The sequence below is a fragment of the Saccopteryx bilineata genome, chromosome X (assembly GCF_036850765.1).
Source record: "Saccopteryx bilineata isolate mSacBil1 chromosome X, mSacBil1_pri_phased_curated, whole genome shotgun sequence".
NCBI lineage: Eukaryota > Metazoa > Chordata > Mammalia > Chiroptera > Emballonuridae > Saccopteryx > Saccopteryx bilineata.
This window is the reverse complement of record NC_089502.1, coordinates 127,584,126-127,604,092: the sequence shown is the minus strand read 5'-3', so window position 1 is coordinate 127,604,092 and position 19,967 is coordinate 127,584,126. Positions and strand designations below refer to the sequence as shown.

At 41.6% G+C, this 19,967-nt stretch overlaps 1 protein-coding gene across 2 annotated transcripts in view; it reads left to right on the top strand.

Annotated features, from left to right (window-relative positions):
- POLA1 (DNA polymerase alpha 1, catalytic subunit) overlaps positions 1 to 19,967 on the top strand; it is a 333,405-nt gene that overhangs the window by 136,668 nt on the left and 176,770 nt on the right. For both annotated transcript variants that reach the window (XM_066249441.1, XM_066249440.1), the window contains exons 31-32: positions 3,727 to 3,858; positions 8,897 to 9,071. In XM_066249441.1, coding sequence (XP_066105538.1) covers positions 3,727 to 3,858; positions 8,897 to 9,071 — 307 coding nt within the window. The remainder of the gene's footprint in view (positions 1 to 3,726; positions 3,859 to 8,896; positions 9,072 to 19,967) is intronic.

Here is a 19,967-nt window from a genome sequence, read left to right as displayed (position 1 = left end):
ATTGTAATGCCCCCAGCTTCATTCTTTTTCTTTAGGATTGCTTTGGCTATTCAGAGTTTTTTTAGTTCCATATAAATCTGATGATTTTTTGCTCCATTTCTTTAAAAAATATCATTGGAATTTTAATGGGAATTGCATTGAATTTGTATATTGCTTTGGGTAATATGGCCATCTTGATTATATTTATTCTTCCTAACCAAGAACAAGGAATATTCTTCCATCTCATTATATCTTTTTCGATTTCTCTTAACAATGGTTTATAGTTTTCATTATATAAGTCCTTTACATTCTTTGTTATGTTTATTCCTAAGTATTTTTTTTGTTGTTGCAATCGTGAAGGGGATTATTCTTTTGAGTTCATTCTCAAATGTTTCATTGTTGGCATATAGAAAGGCTATTGACTTCTGTATGTTAATTTTGTATCCTGCGACCTTACTGTATTAGCTTATTGTTTCTAGTAGTCTTTTTGTGGATTCTTTGGGGTTTTCGATGTATAGGATCATATCATCTGCAAAAAGTGATACCTTTACTTCTTCTTTTCCAATATGGTTGCCTTTTATTTCTTTGTCTTGTCTGATTGCTGTGGCTAGAACCTCTAACACAGGGGTCCCCAAACTACGGCCCGCGGGCCACATGCGGCCCCTTGAGGCCATTTATCCGGCCCCCGCCGCACTTCTGGAAGGGGCACCTCTTTCATTGGTGGTCAGTGAGAGGAGCATAGTTCCCATTGAAATACTGGTTAGTTTGTTGATTTAAATTTACTTGTTCTTTATTTTAAATATTGTATTTGTTCCCGTTTTGTTTTTTTATTTTAAAATAAGATATGTGCAGTGTGCATAGGGATTTGTTCATAGTTTTTTTTATAGTCCGGCCCTCCAGCGGTCTGAGGGACAGTGAACTGGCCCCCTGTGTAAAAAGTTTGGGGACCCCTGCTTTATATGTTGTATTCTTCTTTTCCCTGGCTGCCTTGAGAATTTTTTCTTTGTCGTTGGTTTGTGTCAATTTCATTATGATGTGCCTTGGAGTAGGTTTGTTGGGGTTAAGAAAACTCGGAGTTCTATTTGCTTCTTGAATTTGAGGCTTTAGTTCTTTCCACAGGCTTGGGAAGTTCTCATCTATTATTTGTTTGAGTATGTTCTCCATTCCAGAAAATCTCTAGTATTTTTTAAAGGTTATTTTTAATGTGGAATCTGAAACGACGTCAATGAACTTTGCATACTCTCTTACATTAAACTCTATTGGTCTGTGTTGTTCTTTGAATGGCTATTTTACTCATGTGTGACATTATGTATTGGTCATTTGTTCAATGCTGCTTCCCCAAGTTATGTAAATCTTCCACATTTTGACACATTTTATATACAGTATCAAAAATCACATTTAAAAATGTTCCTACTTATATCAGAAAAGTCTTTTAGTGTTGGGAAACTATAATGGTCACAAAAGTGGGAACAAGTTTTTTTCAAAATTATAAATTGTGCTTGAAAGCTTGAATTTTATCATAGACAGTATATACCATCAGCTGTTTTTCTTGAACTGGCAGGCTCACTTGGTTCTTTTATTTTCTTTTTTGAGAAATCCTCTGCCAGACACCCAAACTAGAATAACTGCAGTTGTACTGTTGTTCTTTCAAGTAAAAATTGTGTTCCATGAAAAAGGCGGCTAGTTTAGCTTGCAACTGAAACAATTACACAAGTGCTTTTTCTCAAGGAACCTTTGTTCTTCAGGGTACTTACTGTAGACAAGTCTTGTGCATGCTTCCTGTTTTGTCACACCAAACAGTAGCTTTATACTCCAGGGTCATGAATTTAAAAAGTAATAAATTTTGCTGCTTCATCAAGAATATTCTGAAGTGAAACTGCCTTTTTAATTTATTTTTTTTTAACTCTGAATGTGTGGTAGGTAATGAAAAATACAATGATTGTTAGTACAGTTTGGTGCTGCTGCCCTGATTCATGTTTAAGGCACCGGCACCTTTACTGACCATTGCTTCTGCATCACCAGGGCAAATAGTATTGTTAGGAAAATAGTTTTGATCTCATGACCCCCATCACGGCTATCAGGAACCTCCCAGGGGTCTGCGGGCAACCCTTAGATGACTTATTCACGCAGCCCCCTTTTCCCTGTCCTACCTCTTGTTTTTTTTGGAATGCACTTCTTACAGAGATAGGTATTTCCCTCCTTCCCTTGTGAGTAGAGTTCCAGTCCATTTGACTGTATTTATTTCTCAACTCTTGCTTTTAACTTCTGCTTTTTTCTCTGCCTGGAATCTTCTTGCTCCTGTCACCTTTTCTTAAGATCTTGTTTTTCCTTCACGTGCCTGCTTAAGTTTTTTTCTGTTCTCAGGTGGAAGTGCTCTTCGCTTGTCTTAAACTTTCTCCCTAACACTGTTCACATCTCTCTTATGGCTCATGTAGCTTATTCTAGGGCAGTGGTTCTCAACCTTTCTAATGCCATGACCCTGCAATACAGTTCCTCATGTTGCGGTGACCCCAAACCAAAAAATAATTTTGGTGGCTACTTCATAACTGTAATTTTGCTACAGTTATGATTCGGAATGTAAATACCTGATATGCATTATGTATTTTCCAATGGCTTTAGGTGACCCCGCTGGGGTCGCAACCCACAGGTTGAGAACCGCTGCTCTAGGGCTTTTCCTTTTTTATGATGGGGAGTCCTCTACTAATAGCAAATGACTTAGAATCAGTGACCGTCTCAGTCATCTCGCGGTACTTAACGGTGCTTGAACTTAGTGAATTACTGCCGAGTGAGTGACGTCATCGATTCTGCAAACATTTGCTTGCTCCTGTGCATCAGGTCTTGTTCTGAGCACTGGGAGTGCAGCTGTGATCCAGGCTGCTATGTTTCTGCTCACCTGGCACTTTCTGTTGCAGACTCACTCCTTCTGCCTTTGTAGAGCTTAGGTTGACAGTGGGAGTAAATCCAGTGATTTATGGAACCTCTGGGTTTTGTAAGAGGTTAGAGAATCTTTTGACAAACACATCCTTACACATCCTTAAGTCAGAGTAGCTGTTATCCATCATCCTATTCAGTTAATTCAGTGAGAATTACAACATTAAGAGAGACCTTAAGACTGAAGTTATAGTCTTAATGTTTTATATATAAGTGTGTGTCATGGCCCATACACTTGTATTTCTGTTTCTGTCAGGGTTGCATGGGGCTGTATTAGTTACTACATGATGGAGAGGGGAGACCTGAGGCTGGGGTGTCTACAGATTCTGTGACACTTGTTTTCTATGTAGAGCTTCTGTCATTTTTTTTTTTTTACAGAGACAGAGTCAGAGAGAGAGAGAGATAGATAGGGACAGACAGACAGGAACGGAGAGAGATGAGAAGCATCAATCATCAGGTTTTTGTTGCGAAACCTTAGTTGTTCAGTGATTGCTTTCTCATATGTGCCTTGACCGTGGGGCTACAGCAGACCGAGTAATCCCTTGCTCGAGCCAGTGACCTTGGGTTCTAGCTGGTGAGCTTTGCTCAAACCAGATGAGCCCGCACTCAAGCTGGCGACCTCGGGGTCTCGAACCTGGGTCCTCTGCATCCCAGGCTGATGCTCTATCCACTGCACCACCACCCGGTCAGGCGCTTCTGTCATTTTTATGTTTATGTAGCCAGTATGATTCTAGCAAAGATGTATTAGTGTATAACTGTGTGAGAAGGGTTTTATTTTAAAGTTTGTGGTATTTTGTTCCTTCTTTTTCTCTTTAGGCATTGACCAAGGATCCGCAGGATTACCCTGACAAAAAATCCCTGCCTCACGTGCATGTTGCCCTCTGGATAAATTCTCAAGGAGGGAGAAAGGTGAAAGCTGGAGATACTGTGTCCTACATCATCTGTCAGGTAACAATATCGGAATCAACAAGACTGATAGGACTTAGGACATAGAGTAAAATCCGGTTTGCCACAATGTCTTATTTAGTAGTCTTCCTGATAAATTGGTGCTGTCAAGAGATGGTTCAATCTGACTGGTTTTACAACATTTAAAAACATTAGTGAGGGGTATGGCAAATTGTATTAAAATTTTTGTAAACATCTAAGGCGTGTGTTTGGGTCACTAAAATCATTTTCGTGAGACCAGTGTATCACTGGAACTGCTGCGTCAGCCCTAAGTTGCCGTCAGTGAAAATGTACGTAGGTTTGGTCATCTGGCCAGCAGTGTGTTTATCATCCCCTTTGCCACAGTTTCCATTATGAATATTGGTAGAAGAAGAGAGTAAATGCAGTTTTCCCTAACCTGTGTTCAATGAATGACTTGAAAAAAAATGAGATGCATGATTATATGGAGAAAGGTGAGAGATCTTGAAAGCATACCTTATGAAGAAAACACCAGTTGACTAGTTTTAGTTTTGTTCTTCCTTTTGAGTGGAGGGGGTCTAGAACCCACCCCCTTTCCTTCTCCCTGTTCCACAAGGTACCTCTAAGGGACTCGAGGCCTCCGAGAGCACAGTTCAAAACCACTAACTGGTTTCTTTTGAGAGTAGCGAGCTGCTAACAGTTAGGGGCTCAGAGAGAGGGTGGAGGACAGAGCAGTTTTTCCTTTAAGAACACTGAAGTTGGAACAAACATAGGTCTCATTCCTTCTCTCTGTAAAAAAGCAAGACAAAACAAAACAAAAACACATCGATCAGTCATAGCCTCTGTTAGGTTCTTTAAAATGACTGTAGTGTGAGTCTGTCTAGTAAGAGACATAAGTCATCTGAATAGGACTTTCTTTTAAATTACTTTTTGCATTGTGTTGTAATACTAAGAAATTTTACATAAGCCTTCAACTTCATTGCAGTATGAATGATCTCTGTCGAACTATAATCAATTTTTTTTTTTAAATCAGAGAGTCTTTTCAAAATTTGAAAGCCATTTGCTAATATCTGCTCAGTATTGTCGATGATGTGCAGAACAGATGATTTAACTACACGGACAGGAATCGGCACTTGACTCCGTCTCCCTCCTAGGGTTCCCCTTGATTAAGAACTGGTAAAGAAAGCCAGTTCCTGTAGGAAAATATTTCCGTACATGTCTGACTTGCTCAAGCCCTTAATGTGCTTTGCATATTGTCTCTGACAAGTCTCATCTCAAAAAAAACCAATTCTCATATTATGCAAATGAAGATTTTGGTCAACAGACTAGTGTTATTTTTGTGGGGTTTTTTCATTTATGTCTTCACATATGTGGAAAAGCTCTTAGATTGTTAATGACGAGCAGATGGCACCATACAGCTTTACACACACACAGACACCACACACAGTGAAATAGCATCTATTAATGAAGTCCAGCCGCAGTTGTGTTTTGGCTCAACCTGAAATGGAGATGTATTTTGATGTCTAAATATTAGGTCTTATTATTTCTTGTTTTCAGGTCTTATTGATACAGAAAAGCTCAAATGCTGATGCTAATATAGTAAAATAAATCCGATTTGCTGGCTTTTCAACATTTCCCTCATCCACTGATACTGGACCTGAACTTACTTGCTAAACCTACAGTTTATGTCTCTCTTTCTTAACTTCTTACTGTGTCGCAAGAAATACTCTAGGACTTTAGTTTGCCTTTGTCCCCTAGCAGTGAGGCATGCCCACTTTTACCAAGGCTGCCTACCTCTTTTGCTTTTAAGTATTCATATTATTATTTCTGTGCTTCATGACACAACCATAATTTTAGAATATGTTTTTGAAAATGTATGATTGATCACAGTTTAGGAGAACTGTTTATTGCCAATCTCCTAAGCAGATTCTGTTTTGTTTAAAATTTACACTTAGGGTATAGTATTCTGCTGATAACTTACTCAGACTGTAAATGTTGACGAGTTCAGGGTAATGTTTTTGGTATCTAATTTATGTTGTAGTTCGTGGTCTTGTAAAACCTACACGAATAATTTGCTAGGATCTTAAATCAACTTTGACTTATTGGTTAAGTTTTTTAATCCTTAATTTAACTTTTGGTGGACATAATTTTCATAAGGTATGACTTTAACACTTGTCACCTGTTTAAGAGTTTTTTCCATTACTCTTCTGCTAAAGATGACTAGAGAGTTTTGAATGAATTGACTGCACCTGGCCTTCTCTGTGAGTTATGTACTTGGTGACGTTCACAAATGACTATGTGGGCACTTTGAGCAAGGCCAGCATTACTCCTTAATCTGTTCTTAGATGTCTTTGCTGCTTGTTACTCCATGTACCATGGGGTCATGCTAGGTTTGAGAATTAGGCCTTTGAGAAGGATATGTCCTATATCACGATCTAAATGTTTTTCCAATACAGCACAGCCAAACCTATTATCTTATCAATTCTTTTTTGCATTTAGTCACATTTGAGCTCAGAGTTTTTAAGGCATAATAAGAAAAGAAATGTGTTTGGCCTGACCTGTGGTGGCGCAGTGGATAAAGCATCAACCTGGAAACACTGAGGTTGCCGGTTCAAAACCCTGGGCTTGCCTGGTCAAGGCATATATGGGAGTTGATGCTTCCTGCTCCTCCCTCCCCCTCTATAATGAATAAATAAAATCTTAAAAAAAGAAAAGAAATGTGTTTGAGTCACTGTTAAAACTAGTCTTTTGTGTGGATATTTAAAATAAAAACTTTTTTTTTTTTTTTTTTTTTTTCATTTTTCTGAAGCTGGAAACAGGGAGAGACAGTCAGACAGACTCCCGCATGCGCCCGACCGGGATCCACCCGGCACGCCCACCAGGGGGCGACGCTCTGCCCACCAGGGGGCGATGCTCTGCCCCTCCTGGGCGTCGCCATGTTGCGACCCTCCTGGGTGTCGCCATATTGCGACCAGAGCCACTCTAGCGCCTGGGGCAGAGGCCACAGAGCCATCCCCAGCGCCCGGGCCATCTTTTGCTCCAATGGAGCCTTGGCTGCGGGAGGGGAAGAGAGAGACAGAGAGGAAGGCGCGGCGGAGGGGTGGAGAAGCAAATGGGCGCTTCTCCTATGTGCCCTGGCCAGGAATCGAACCCGGGTCCTCTGCACGCTAGGCCGACGCTCTACCGCTGAGCCAACCGGCCAGGGCCTAAAATAAAAACTTTTTAAATTGAGACTGTGCTCAGAAATTTTCAACTGCTTTTTTAAAAGTATACCTTCCTGTAACAGAATGGAAAATAACTGGCATTAAAAAAAAATTTTTGCCTCTACAAATCTGATTTTTATTTACTATTAAAAATTAGTAAACTTATCATTGCTATATCTTAAGGACAGGCTGGTTTTTTAAAAACTACAGTTCTATAAATTGATCAGATTTCATGTGTTTGTTAAAAGGCAGTACAGCTATGGTACAGAAAGACACTGCTCAAGGATTTTTCACGCTCTTTTTGTCATTGACTGTCACCTTACTCTCTTCTAACAATTCAAACTTCTAAAAGGGTAACAATTACAGGTGATTGATTCTGTGAACTGTATTTCCCCATGTATAAGACGCACATTAATACTGGGGCCTGAAATTGGAAAAAAAATGTATTACATAAAGTTATTGAACTCAAGTTTTATTCATCATAAAATTCATACAATTCCTTATCACTGTCAGAACTCTCATCCATTAGCTTGTCCTCATCTGTGTCTGATGATGAATCACTGTCTTCATATACTGCCTCGTCCTCAGTCCCACCTATAGCATTTAAAATGCCACAACCACTGTATAAGATGCACCCAGGTTTTAGATTCCCACATTTTTCGGGAAAGGGTGCGACTTATACATGGGGAAGTACATTAATTTCATTTACTCTGTTGTAAACTCCTGAAAAATAATTAAAAGCATGCCTTTTAATCCGAGATTGGCTTCCTTTCCAGTATTTCAGTGTATCTTAGACTAGGAAGAACCACGTTGGTAAGTGTCCCAGCGTGTTTCTCAGGAGCCCAGCCAGAGAAAGAGCCTGCGTCCAGTCCCCGGGAAAGACAGCAGTGTGGAAGGTTGCCTCTGCTTCGGGCTGGGCTCTGAGCTGAGAAGGGGACTGATTGTAGCAGGATTCACATTATAATCAGTTTGCAGAACAGCTGAGCGCTGTGAATGGTTATAATTTACTAGTCTGAATATTAAATTCTGTTGTTGCAGACGAGAGGAAGAGTGCAGCGAGTTATTGGATGTTGGTCCAGTAAAGTGATGACTTTTTGATTCACAGATGATGGTGACATCACCCACCAGACTGTATTGGGCCAATTATATGGAATTTCAATACTTTATAGAGTAAAGATGCACCCCTTCAAAAGCTCTCGGACCCATCTTCCTTGCCTTAGGAAGAGCCACATGAACAGTATAGAATGGTGTGCCCTTCATTCCAGTGGACACATTATTCGCTTCTCGGGCAGTGCCACTTGGCCAGATAGCTCGTTAATCTCACTCTTACCCGTTATGCCTTGTACATAAGTGACTGCTGTGTGAGTTTCATTGCCCTGTTTTTTCTCCTTGTGTACTTGCTTCTCAGTGATACATGTAGTTCTTGTGGAAAGTATTACTCTGGAGCCTTTAAGGTGATACTGTGACTGGAATGCCTGTGTGAGGGGTTGCATTAACATAACAAAAGGACTGCACATGTTTTTTGTCATCACTCCTGAAAGGCCCTTCTGACTAGACTGTTAGCAGGTCTTTGCAATGTGTTTCTGCGATGTGGCAGGTGGAATTATCTAATATAGTCATGCCGTCTTGTTGGTTTTGTGTTTCAACAAAAAACAGAACACAACACATGCTGGATTTTACATTCGTGGGCAGTGGGCGAGATGTTCTCCTTCATCTTCCTACTCTTAGATGCATACAGCATGTTTACCAATAGGTCACAAGGGCTTCTTGGTGTTTGGACTGGAACACACGAAATTTGAATTCTTGTCCCTCTTTTGACTAAGCAAGTGTGTGTGTGGTTGAATTTCTTACAATTTTACCTGTTCCATATCCTCTTATAGGATGGGTCAAACCTCAGTGCCAGTCAGAGGGCCTATGCACCTGAGCAGCTGCAGAAACACGACAATATAACCATTGACACCCAGTACTACCTGGCCCAGCAGATCCACCCAGTTGTGGCTCGGATCTGTGAGCCGATAGACGGAATTGATGCTGTCCTCATTGCAACGTGGTTAGGTAAGTGCCCGAGCTCACACAGCCCCTCGCCCAGCAGAAGCAACATGCATGGTCCTCCCTCCTTCAACCGTTGTGGGCCCTTTTATAGGCATGGTGCTGAGCCAAGCACTTTTGTTTATAGTGGGGCATTTATTTTGGTGGTGGTTTGGATAATGTCTATCTCCCCTCATAGACTATGAACCCTACATCAGTGGTCCCCAACCCCCAGGCTGCGGACTGGTACTGGTCCGTGGGCCATTTGGTACCGGTCCGCAGAGAAAGAATAAATAACATGAAACGTTGTCAGAACAACAAATTTAAATACAGCCTGAATAATGAAGACATGCTCGTTCCTCTTTTAACTTAGTCCAATAAATATCATAAGTTCGACAGTTATATTTAAAAATACCACAGTTTTTATGCCAGTCGCATGATTTTATTTTATGCATTTATCCGTCCCACCCTAAAGGCCAGTCTGTGAAAATATTTTCTGACATTAAACCGGTCCGTGGCCCAAAAAAGGTTGGGGACCACTGCCCTGCATGCTTGTTACCTGTATAACCACATGCCTGCTCCACAGTGGGCATTCAGTCAGTAAATGCTGAGGGGAGAGCGAGAAGGCAAAAGAAAGAGTGGGGAAGATTACAGGTACCATTATAAGTCTCTGAGTTTACATTGTTGTGGTTTTAGTGAACTTCCATTAACAAGGAGATTGATGATATCTTAATTATTGGCTCATCATGGCCATCTCTAAAAGTATTTTCACATGAATTGAGAAAACACAGCTTTCTTTAACATTAAAATATTTAAGTTTTCAGTTTCCTGTGAGTATTCTATTCTTTCATATAAATCCTTCTAAAATTGGATTCACTGTTTCTTCTAAGAATTGGCTGATTCCTAATTTCTCATCATCCTGGGAGGTGACAGCCAACCCTGGAGCCTCACTGATGCTTTTTCATTTTTAAAAAAATTTTATTGATTGATTAGAGAGAGAGAGAGAGAGAGAGACTTGCTGTTCCACTCATTAATGCCATCATTGATTGATTCTTGTATGTGCCCTGACCGGGGACCTCAATGATTCTTTGATTTTTTTGCTGTGTCATCTGCTTAGAAATGTATTTCATAACTTTCCCTGATTTTATTTCTGATTGACCAGCATGTAGTTACATTGTTTTAAGGCCTCGACTCGATTCTGTTCTGCACAGCTTGGAGTAATGCCTAATAAAGTCCTTCGATGGTTCCTCACTATCTACAAGTAAAGTTTAGAGTCACTGGCAGTTATAGACTCTATAGCTTTCCAGCTCCAACCTGTATTTGTAGCCTTATTTCTTAATCATTACACTCAAGGTCCCCGAAATGTGGCATTGCTTATTTTGTCCCTGCTTCTGTCCATCTTCTCATTGAAATGTCTAGCTGAAGACGTGGGTTTTTGCATCATGGGGCTTGGGTTCTGATGCCGGTTGTGGTTCCGCGGCTTTGGCAAGCCTCCCAACCTTGGTCAGCCTTGGTTTCTTGAGTCCAGAACTAGAGTTGCTCTGAGGGAACAACGAGATGATGCACGTGAGATGCTGCACATGCGCAGGAGCAGTTGTGCTCAGTGGGTGCTGTTAGCAACCATTTCCTGCCCTCCTGCCGGGCTCCTGCATAAACATGTCCACACTCCTTCAGTCCACGAGATTTGTACACACTTTATGTTCAGTGTGTATTGTGGCCTGAGATTAGATGGATGAATTATCAAGTCACATAGTTTTCAGCCAGCCCCTGCTGAGTATGTGTCTGAGCTCCTCCCGCCAGCCCCGTTTCTACTACCCATCAGTGTCTGCTCTGGAAGCAGAAGCTCATTTTTGACATTTGCCTAAGCAAAACATAATTAGGAAGATAAAAATTCTGCTACCCGCATCATCATCTAATGTATTCTCAAAGTTGAGTTGTATTTGATGATATTTATAAATCCTCAGCTGGGAGGTGGGAGTGTGCGTGCACAATATATTTCAGCTTTCTTCTTTTTTCTCTCTGCATTGAGTGCTTACTCTCCCAGATGCTGCAATGAGTACTTTCCATATCTTTTCTAAAAAATATTTATTGATTTCAGTGAGAGAGGAAGGGAAGGAAGAGAGAGAGAGAGAGAGAGAGAGAGAGAGAGAGAGAGAGAGAGAGAGAACGTCAGTGTGTTCCTGTGTGTGCCCCGACCGGGATCGCAGTGGCAGCCTACGCACCTCTAGACGATGCTCTACCCAACCGAGCTCTCTGGGCAGGGCATATGTTTCTTATTTAGTCCTTGCAACAGCCTCATGTGGGTACATTGTGTTTGGTCCATTTTACAGAAGGAAGCCAAAGCTTAGAGGAGTGATGAACTTGGTCTTGCCACGTAGCTGGCTGGGACTGGATAGGGACCCAGCTCTGTGACTCCGAAGCTTGTGTTGTTGAACCACTGTGCTAAGATATACTGTCCCTTCTTAGCTCTAAGAGGCGATGACAGGAGTTTCATCCAGGGGTGCGATGGCGTGGGTGTGAAGGCGAGGCAGCTTTACCTGAGCCTGGCCCCTGCTCCTGAAAACCCTGCCCCTCTCCCAGAAACCCCCCTGAACAAACCCTTTTTTTTGTTTGTTTAGAGTAGATCTCCCAGTTTTTCCATTTGTATCATCAAGAACCTGATATAAATGCTAACCCTTACCTTGGCTTTTTTAGTTTTGAATTTTCCTGTGCCGAGAAGTGTTGAATGGAACAAGCCCCACGCTATGAGTGACTTTTGCAAGTTAAGTGCGGAGCCTTGTATTTCAGCAAAAGAGCTATAAAGGGTGGTGGCTCCTGCCTGGTGGGTAGCCCGATGCCAGCTCAGATAGCTCAAAACCAAGAGGGGACCAGACTGCTGATTTTGTTACTTACGTGGTCATATTTAAGATCAAGCCCTGGCTGGTTGGCTCAGTGGTAGAACGTCGGCCTGGCGTGCAGAAGTCCCGGGTTTGATTCCCGGCCAGGGCACACAGGAGAAGCGCCCATCTGCTTCTCCACCCCCCCCTCCTCTCTGTCTCTCTCTTCCCCTCCTGCAGCCGAGGCTCCACTGGAGCAAAGATGGCCCAAGCGCTGGGGATGGCTCCTTGGCCTCTGCCCCAGGCGCTAGAGTAGCTCTGGTCGCAACAGAGTGACGCCCCGGATGGGCAGAGCATCGCCCCCTGGTGGGTGTGCCGGGTGGATCCCGGTTGGGCGCATGCGGGAGTCTGTCTGACTGTCTCTCCCCGTTTCCGGCTTCAGAAAAATACAGGAAAAAAAAAGATCAAATTTATATAAATTAAGCAGTGGGCAGATTTTGACTTGCTTCAAGTTGGACTTTATCCTCCTGGCAGCAGCCTTATGGTCATAGGCTGCCTTACGAACCCGGTTTTCACAAATGATTTTCAAAGCCAGTAGCCCGAAGCCCTTTACCTGTCCTTCTTTCATCATAGGAGGCTCCGTGTTAGTGGCGTGCAGGACAGCACGCGGCAGTGGGAAGATCTGTAGACGACATTGAGGCTCGCCAGGCAGACCTTGCACGCATTTGCACCCCGCCCTACTCAGGAGCTGCGCTCTGGTCTGCGTCCTTTATTCCTCTACCCCAAGTGACAAATGAGGGTGGCTGCTCCTCGCTAGGGGATTCGAGGCCCCTGTCAGCAGTTCTCACTTAGCCTGTGGTTTCAGAGAGGAGGAGGGAGGAGACGAGGAAGTGGTGGGAAAGTAAGAGGAGTGTTGGGGTGCGTGCTTTCTAAGAGGTGCGAGCCGTAGGCATAAAATTACTGTAATTTGTTCTTAAAATTCTAAATCTATTTTCTTTATATATAAAAAAACTGTAGTTAGTGAACTGACACTGTTAAATAAGTTGAAGTGTAAAATGTATACATAAAATACAAGCCCTCCAACTGCCTAATCACAGACATAAAATAATTCCCTTGCTTTTAATGTAGTTTTTATCTCTGATTAATGAAATGTATTATATAGTATTGAAACTTTACTGAAGTTTGATGTTTTGTCCTTTTAGTTAGTACAAAGAAATCAGGAATAATGGCATAATTTCATTTAGGAAAATTATTAAGTTCATGATTTTTTATTTTTAAGATTCTTTTGTGGAGAGCAACTATATTTTTCAACTACCTTTTCTTTTTCTGTTGCTTTTATACTGCTTTCCTTGAAATGAAAGGCAAGCACCGAGTGTTGGTTTTATCCTGTGGCTTCACGTTGGAAATTCTCTCTTTGTCCTTGTTAAGATACCACCTGAAGTCTGTCTGGTGGCATGTTGCGTGGCCACGTGTTTGGTATGGAAGGGCCCTTTTATTGAAAAGGAGAGAGGCTAGTCTGTAAAATGAGTGAATTAATAAGTTTGTTGAATTGTCAGAGAATGATTTGGCCTAATAACTAATGGTCCTCATTATCTTATAGGAAAATGCATATCATTTTTTTTCAGAAATTCATGCAAGATTATTGCTCTTGGGCTTAAATAAAAGCAACATTTTACTCTTTCTCGTATGTGAATAAAAAATATATAGTATTACTCTTTTATATAATAGCCCTATGGGAAACATGGCCACTAAAACTTGGAACTCTTAGCTTTTGTTCTCTAGACTGCAGGTTTTCTCCTCTCTCGTTCTAATGAAAACTCTGTTGTCTGTGGATGAAATATTCCCAGTGTGTGCCAACATCCAAACAGTCTTTAGTGATGAGAATAGTCCAAAGTTCATTCTTGAATTTCATCTTTTAATGAATTTATATTTCATGTATAATGATACTTAGAAGTATATAATATCTTTCCTCCAGTGAGTGATGACTTGAATAGTAGCCGTCAAGTTCATTTCTTTGTGGTCAGTGATGAAATTTCAGTCATTTCTCTATCTGGCCAGTTTTCTCACTGGTCCTGAGAAGTTACTGATGTTTGAAGAGTGTGAGAATTTAAAATTTAATTTAATCTCTGAAAGTACTGCTTAAAAACAAGACAGGGCACGTTTGACACAGTGTGTTCCTGGGTTAAATTAGAAAGTAAAAATTCCCCTTTTAAAAAAATGCTGCATCGGCCCTGGCCGGTTGGCTCAGTGGTAGAGTGTCGGCCTGGCGTGCAGAAGTCCTGGGTTCGATTCCCGGCCAGGGCACACAGGAGAAGCGCCCATTTGCTTCTCCACCCCCGCCCTCCTTCCTCTCTGTCTCTCTCTTCCCCTCCCGCAGCCAAGGCTCCATTGGAGCAAAGATGGCCCGGGCGCTGGGGATGGCTCCTTGGCCTCTGCCCCAGGCGCTAGAGTGGCTCTGGTCGCAGCAGAGCGTCGCCCCTGGTGGGCGTGCCGGGTGGATCCCGGTCAGGGGCATGCGGGAGTCTGTCTGACTGTCTCTCCCCGTTTCCAGCTTCAGAAAAATACAAAACAAACAAACAAACAAACAAAATGCTGCATCACTCACAGTATAGAAGGTAGTTTTCCTCAATAGACAGAGGCCAGCAACGTCTTCTAAGAAAAAGTGCAGCAGGGGCCAGGTGGTGTTTGGGGTGCCTTTGATGGGCTCAGGGAGGTACCGCATTTCCTATGAGACACTCTCATGTATAAGACACACCTTAATTTGGGGGCCCGAAATGTGAAAAAAAATGTATTACATGAAGTTATTGAACTTAAGTTTTGTTCATCATAAAATTCGTACAACTCCTCATCACTGTCAAAACTGCCATCCATTAGCTTGTCCTCATCTGTATCTGATGACGAATCTCTGTCTTTAACAATGGGCGCAAAAACAAGCAGGAAATGCCAGTAAAAAAAAAAATCTACAACCACTGTATGAGACGCACATACAGTGCGTTTTAGACCCTAAATTTTTCAGGGGGAAGTGCGCCTTATACATGGGGAAATGAATGAAGCACAGTTGGTCTGATGCAGACTGATGAGGCCAGTAGTCCTTTTCCTGGGACACACTCATGGAGAGGGTCGCAGCTGCTAGGTTAGTTCATGCTGGGGAACGACAGAGCAATCTTGTGCATAAATCGTTGCAGGTAAAAGACTACAGTTAGTAGTGGCAGGATGAGAAGTAGGTGCTTGGTCTCACTAGACCCTCAGAGCCGATTGTGATGGAGCGCCAAAACCATTCACGGCTAACAGACTAGGAGAGAAGGATTCCACGTTGATGAAAAAACAACACTTGTATAGGCGGGCACGTTTGAAGCCAGAAAGTAAAAATATGACCTGTATTTCCAAATAAACTCACTCTAGGAAGAGACCTGCCTTCTCTTCTTCCAGGAGCGAGTGAACCTTTTATAGTTTGTTAGAGGCCAGTTGTATTTCCTGTCCTGGGGACCCTGTGTCCTTCCTTCATTTTCCTGCTGGGTTGTTACTTTTGTACTTTCTAAGGAGCTGTTTCTTACGCTTGGGGAAAATTGGTCCTTTGTTCATTATGTGAGTGATGTTACTTTTTTCCCCAGTTTGTCTCCTAACTCTGCTTATGATGGTTTTTTAAAAAAACTTATTATTGTGAAGTCAGTTTTCTTAATAGGGTTGAATTTGTCAGCTCTTTTATGATTTCTGGTTCAGAGTTATGATTGATGCGATGAGGAAGGAATTCCTATTTTTCTCCAGAACACCCGTGGTTTAGTTGAGACATGGGGTGAGTCTTAGTGCAGCTCCGGCCTTCCTGTGTAGGTCCACATACGGTAGGGTTACCCTTCCTGCTGACTCGAGATTCCGTCTTTTTCTTTGGTTTAATCCCAGTGAGTACCGTATTGCTTCATTGATCTTATTACCAGTTAATAATACACAGGTACCACACTTTTAATTCTTGTCCTTAAACATACACTGCAGTCGCACTAGGACAGATTTGCAGTTGGATTAGAAGAATCGTTTTTGTTTTCATTTTTTTGGCCATGTTGAGCTCAAGGTGTTGGTGAAAAATCTAATGGAAGCACTCGGGCATTACTTTATATTGATCAAGAGTTCTGCCTTTTAAGCTCTTAGAAGAATGTTCATACTTAACGTTATTTCCAAACCTTAATATTTTTTTTGAGAGAGAGGGAGGGAGGACAGAGATAGGAAGGGAAAGAGAGGGTGGAAACTATTGTAGCTGCTTTCACTTCAGTGCTATGTTGACTGCTTCTTGTAAATGCCTTGACCAGGGCTGAGCCAATGTCCCCTTGCTCAAGCCAGCGACCCTGCCTGGCAAGCCCATGCTCAGTGCCAGTGACCTCAGAGTTTCAAATAGGCAATGTCAGCATTCCAGGTTGATGCTTTATTCACTGCCGCCACCACAGGTCAGACCCAAACCTTAAATGTTTTCTGTAGAATAATAGTAAAGTTTAATAAGTAAGATCACAACAGAAGCAAAGTAGGCGATTATGTCTTGTCAGCTGGTAAGAACCGTCTCTCCGGATGGAGCGCCATTCCAAGGGTATTACCAAATGGCTTGTGCAGGCCATCTTCTCTGTTTGCATTCAGTGAGTAGATGGATGTTCAAGACCTGCGTGCTCAGCGTCTTAACAGGAGCTGTGAGGGACACAGAGTTGAGTCAGCCATGGCTCCTCGACTCAAATTACAGCCCTGTTAGGTCACTGTTTTGGGGAAGTCTAGTGGACACCACATTACGTGTCCCCAAAGGAGGTTAAAATGAAGGATTATTGACGTCCAGGGGAGGAAGAGGCCTCTAGCCCCAGTGGGCAGAGTGTACAGAAGTGGAGGCATTGAGGCATTGTGGGAATGCACTGTGGGGAGGCCATGTGGACTTGGGAATGGTTGTCTGTCCCTAGATCCCACCAGTTTTTCCAGCCCATTGACGCAATGCAGGGGTCCTGACCTTGTTCACAGGGTCACCCCTCCCTGCGGCACATTAGAGAACTCACAGGGTGCCTCTTAGGAGCATCCGCTGCAGAGCTTTGTGCCTCAGGCCCTACAAGGCAGCCGTGTTTGTTTCTGTCTCACTGGCCCATAATGCTGAGGGCCAGCATGATACTTCTTCCCTAGCGCTAACAGAGACCTCTGAGAACTCAGAACCGAATTATGGAGCGTGTTTAAAATAATCGCTTGGACTAGTAATTCCTAACTGGCTTTGCAACACTTGGAGTTTCCAAAAGAAAATGGGCATTTCCTGAATTAAGTTAGATTGGGTTTTTTTCTTAATTTTAACTGTATTGAGGAATAATTGACAAATATAATTGTATAAAGTGTGCAGTGTGATGACTTGATACACATATACATTGTAGAATGGTTATCAAGATCAACGTAATTAACACATCCATCAGCTCACATAGTTAACAAGTTAACTCTCTTTGTTGAGAATGCTTAAGGTCTAATCTCAGCAACTGTCAAGTATAGAATGCCATATTATTAACTATAGATCAGTGTTTTTTTAAGATACATTATTTTAATTAAATATACCAAAATGACACCAAGACTATTTAGCCTGTAGAAAAATAGGTAAGGCAGAATAAATGAACACAGCCCAATCCAGGACTGTACATAGATACTTAAAAAATATTAAATATATATGTATGAATAAGACAGGAAAGGGTGAAGATGGTGAATTATAGGTTCCTCGTTGGAAAAATATTCTTTTTTTAAAAAAGAGATTATATATTTATTTATTCTTGTTTTTTTTACAGAGACAGAGAGTGAGTCAGAGAGAGGGATAGACAGGGACAGACAGACAGGAACGGAGAGAGATGAGAAGCATCAATCATTAGTTTTTCATTGCACATTGTAACACCTTAGTTGTTCATTGATTGCTTTCTCACATGTGCCTTGACCACGGACCTTCAGCAGACCGAGCAACCCATTGCTGGAGTCAGCGACCTTGGGTCCAAACTGGTGAGCCTTGCTCAAACCAGATGAGCCCACACTCAAGCTGGCGACCTCGGGGTCTCGAACCTGGGTCCTTCCGCATCCCAGTCCGACGCTCTATCCACTGCGCCACCACCAGGTCAGGCAATATATTAATATTCTTACGAATATTTTTATAAGATAGTTTTTATAACACCAGAAGGAAGAAAAACAGTTTATTACTAACTCACTGCTACTGACACACACACACATAGGTTTTTAGGGATCTCCAGCCTGTGGTTTTTCCCTGTGTGTACTGACATAGCTGGAGAGAAGATGGCTTTGTTGTAAGGGAGGCAATATTTGGTTTATTATTTTATTTGTGTTATTTTATTTTGCTGTTTTTCCAGCATAAGGTTCTGGTCTTTTCTCAGATTTAAAAATTGGAAGGAAGACACTTCTAAAGTTTTTCCTGCTCAGAGATACATGTCTCACCAAGTTAAAATTCACATTCAGAACTATCATCAAGGGCATTAAAAACAACCAAGTGAGGTCAGGCAAATTCTACCCATCTGGATTTCTTTTTACTTTATATAAAGTTTTTACTGAATTTATTGGGATGACAGTGGTGAATAAAATTATATAGGGCTCCTGGGTACAGTTCTGTAATACATCATCTGTATATAGGATTGTGTTCGCCACCCACACTCACGTCTCTCCTGTCACAGTTCAGGTGGGCTTGTTTTTCTGCCAAGATCTTGAGAGTTATCTTATACAGGACAATAAAAACCTTAGGTGGTTATTTAACCAAAAGGTTTGGATAATATTTCTTTTTGAAGTACTCAGAAATGTTGCATTTGTACAGGGAGGTTTATTGTTGGTGTGAAAGGCGGTTTCGGGTGCCTGCCATGTGTATAGTTAATTGTTCAAGTTGGAGCTACAGTGTTTTGAAATGACTTGTATGGAAATTCTAAACCTGTACAGTAGTAGAGGGATTTCATCGGAGCCCCGTGTGCTGGGCACCCAGCTTCTGTCTGCCGCTGTGCTTGCTCTTCCTCTGCTTCTCCACCTCTTAGCCTTTCGAAGTGAATCCTAGATACCGCATCATTTTATCTGTGAATGTTTTCGTTTGCATTTCTAAAAGACAAGGACTCCCCCTTTCAACATAGCTGCACTGTTATCAGTAGGAACCCTCTCCGCAATTCCTTCGTTTCATCAAATATCCAGGAAGTATACATATTTCCCTGATTAGACTATGAACGCAATTTTTATAAAAAGCTCTTTGTGTTGGAATCCAGTCAGGGTCCATATGATAGTTAACCTCCCCCCTCCCCCGTCCTTCTGATTAATTTGTTAAAGAAACGGTATTTTGTCCTGTAGAGGTACCCTTATTCTGGGGTTTGCCAATTGCGTCCCAGTAGTATCCTTTAACATGTTCCTCGGTTCCCTGTATTTCCTGTAAAGTGGTAGTTAACTCTAAACACCTGCCCGTATTTCAGTTTACTTTTAGCTTTTGCAAATACTCTGTACTTCTAGTTGATGGTGTGTGTCTTTGTGAGGAGGTACAGACTGTCTGGTTGGAGTCTTTTAACACATTTTGAAACAAACTCATGGGTATGTCGTAAGAAATAATCATTGCTAAAAGCAAACACTTATCTGATTTCTATGACCATAGTTTCATTTTGCTTATTCTAGAATTCTATATAAATGATTTCCTATGGTATATATACTTTTAGTGTTCCGCTTTTTTCAGTTAGCATATGTTTTGAGATTCATCCGTCTTTTTGCATCTGTCAGTAGTCATTCTTTTTCATTGCTGAGTGGTATTTCATGGTCTGTCATATCAGTTTATTCACTCACATTAATGGACATCTGAACTGAATTGTTACCAATTTCCAGTTATTAAAAATAAAACTGTTATAACATCCTTGTACAGGGTTTTTTTTTTTTATGGATGTAGCATTTATCTTTTAAAAATTTGTTACCGGTAACTAGTTTTTGTTTATTCACTAAAATTTTCAGTTTGTATATTATTTTCTAGGAAGCCTGAATTTGTGCAAAAGAAATTATTTCCTAAAATACACTTTTAGAAGAAACTCGCTGTAGGATTTCATTAATTAGCTTCCCTTGTAGTTTGGGTCATGTCACAAACAACTGCTTGGGAATACCAGTT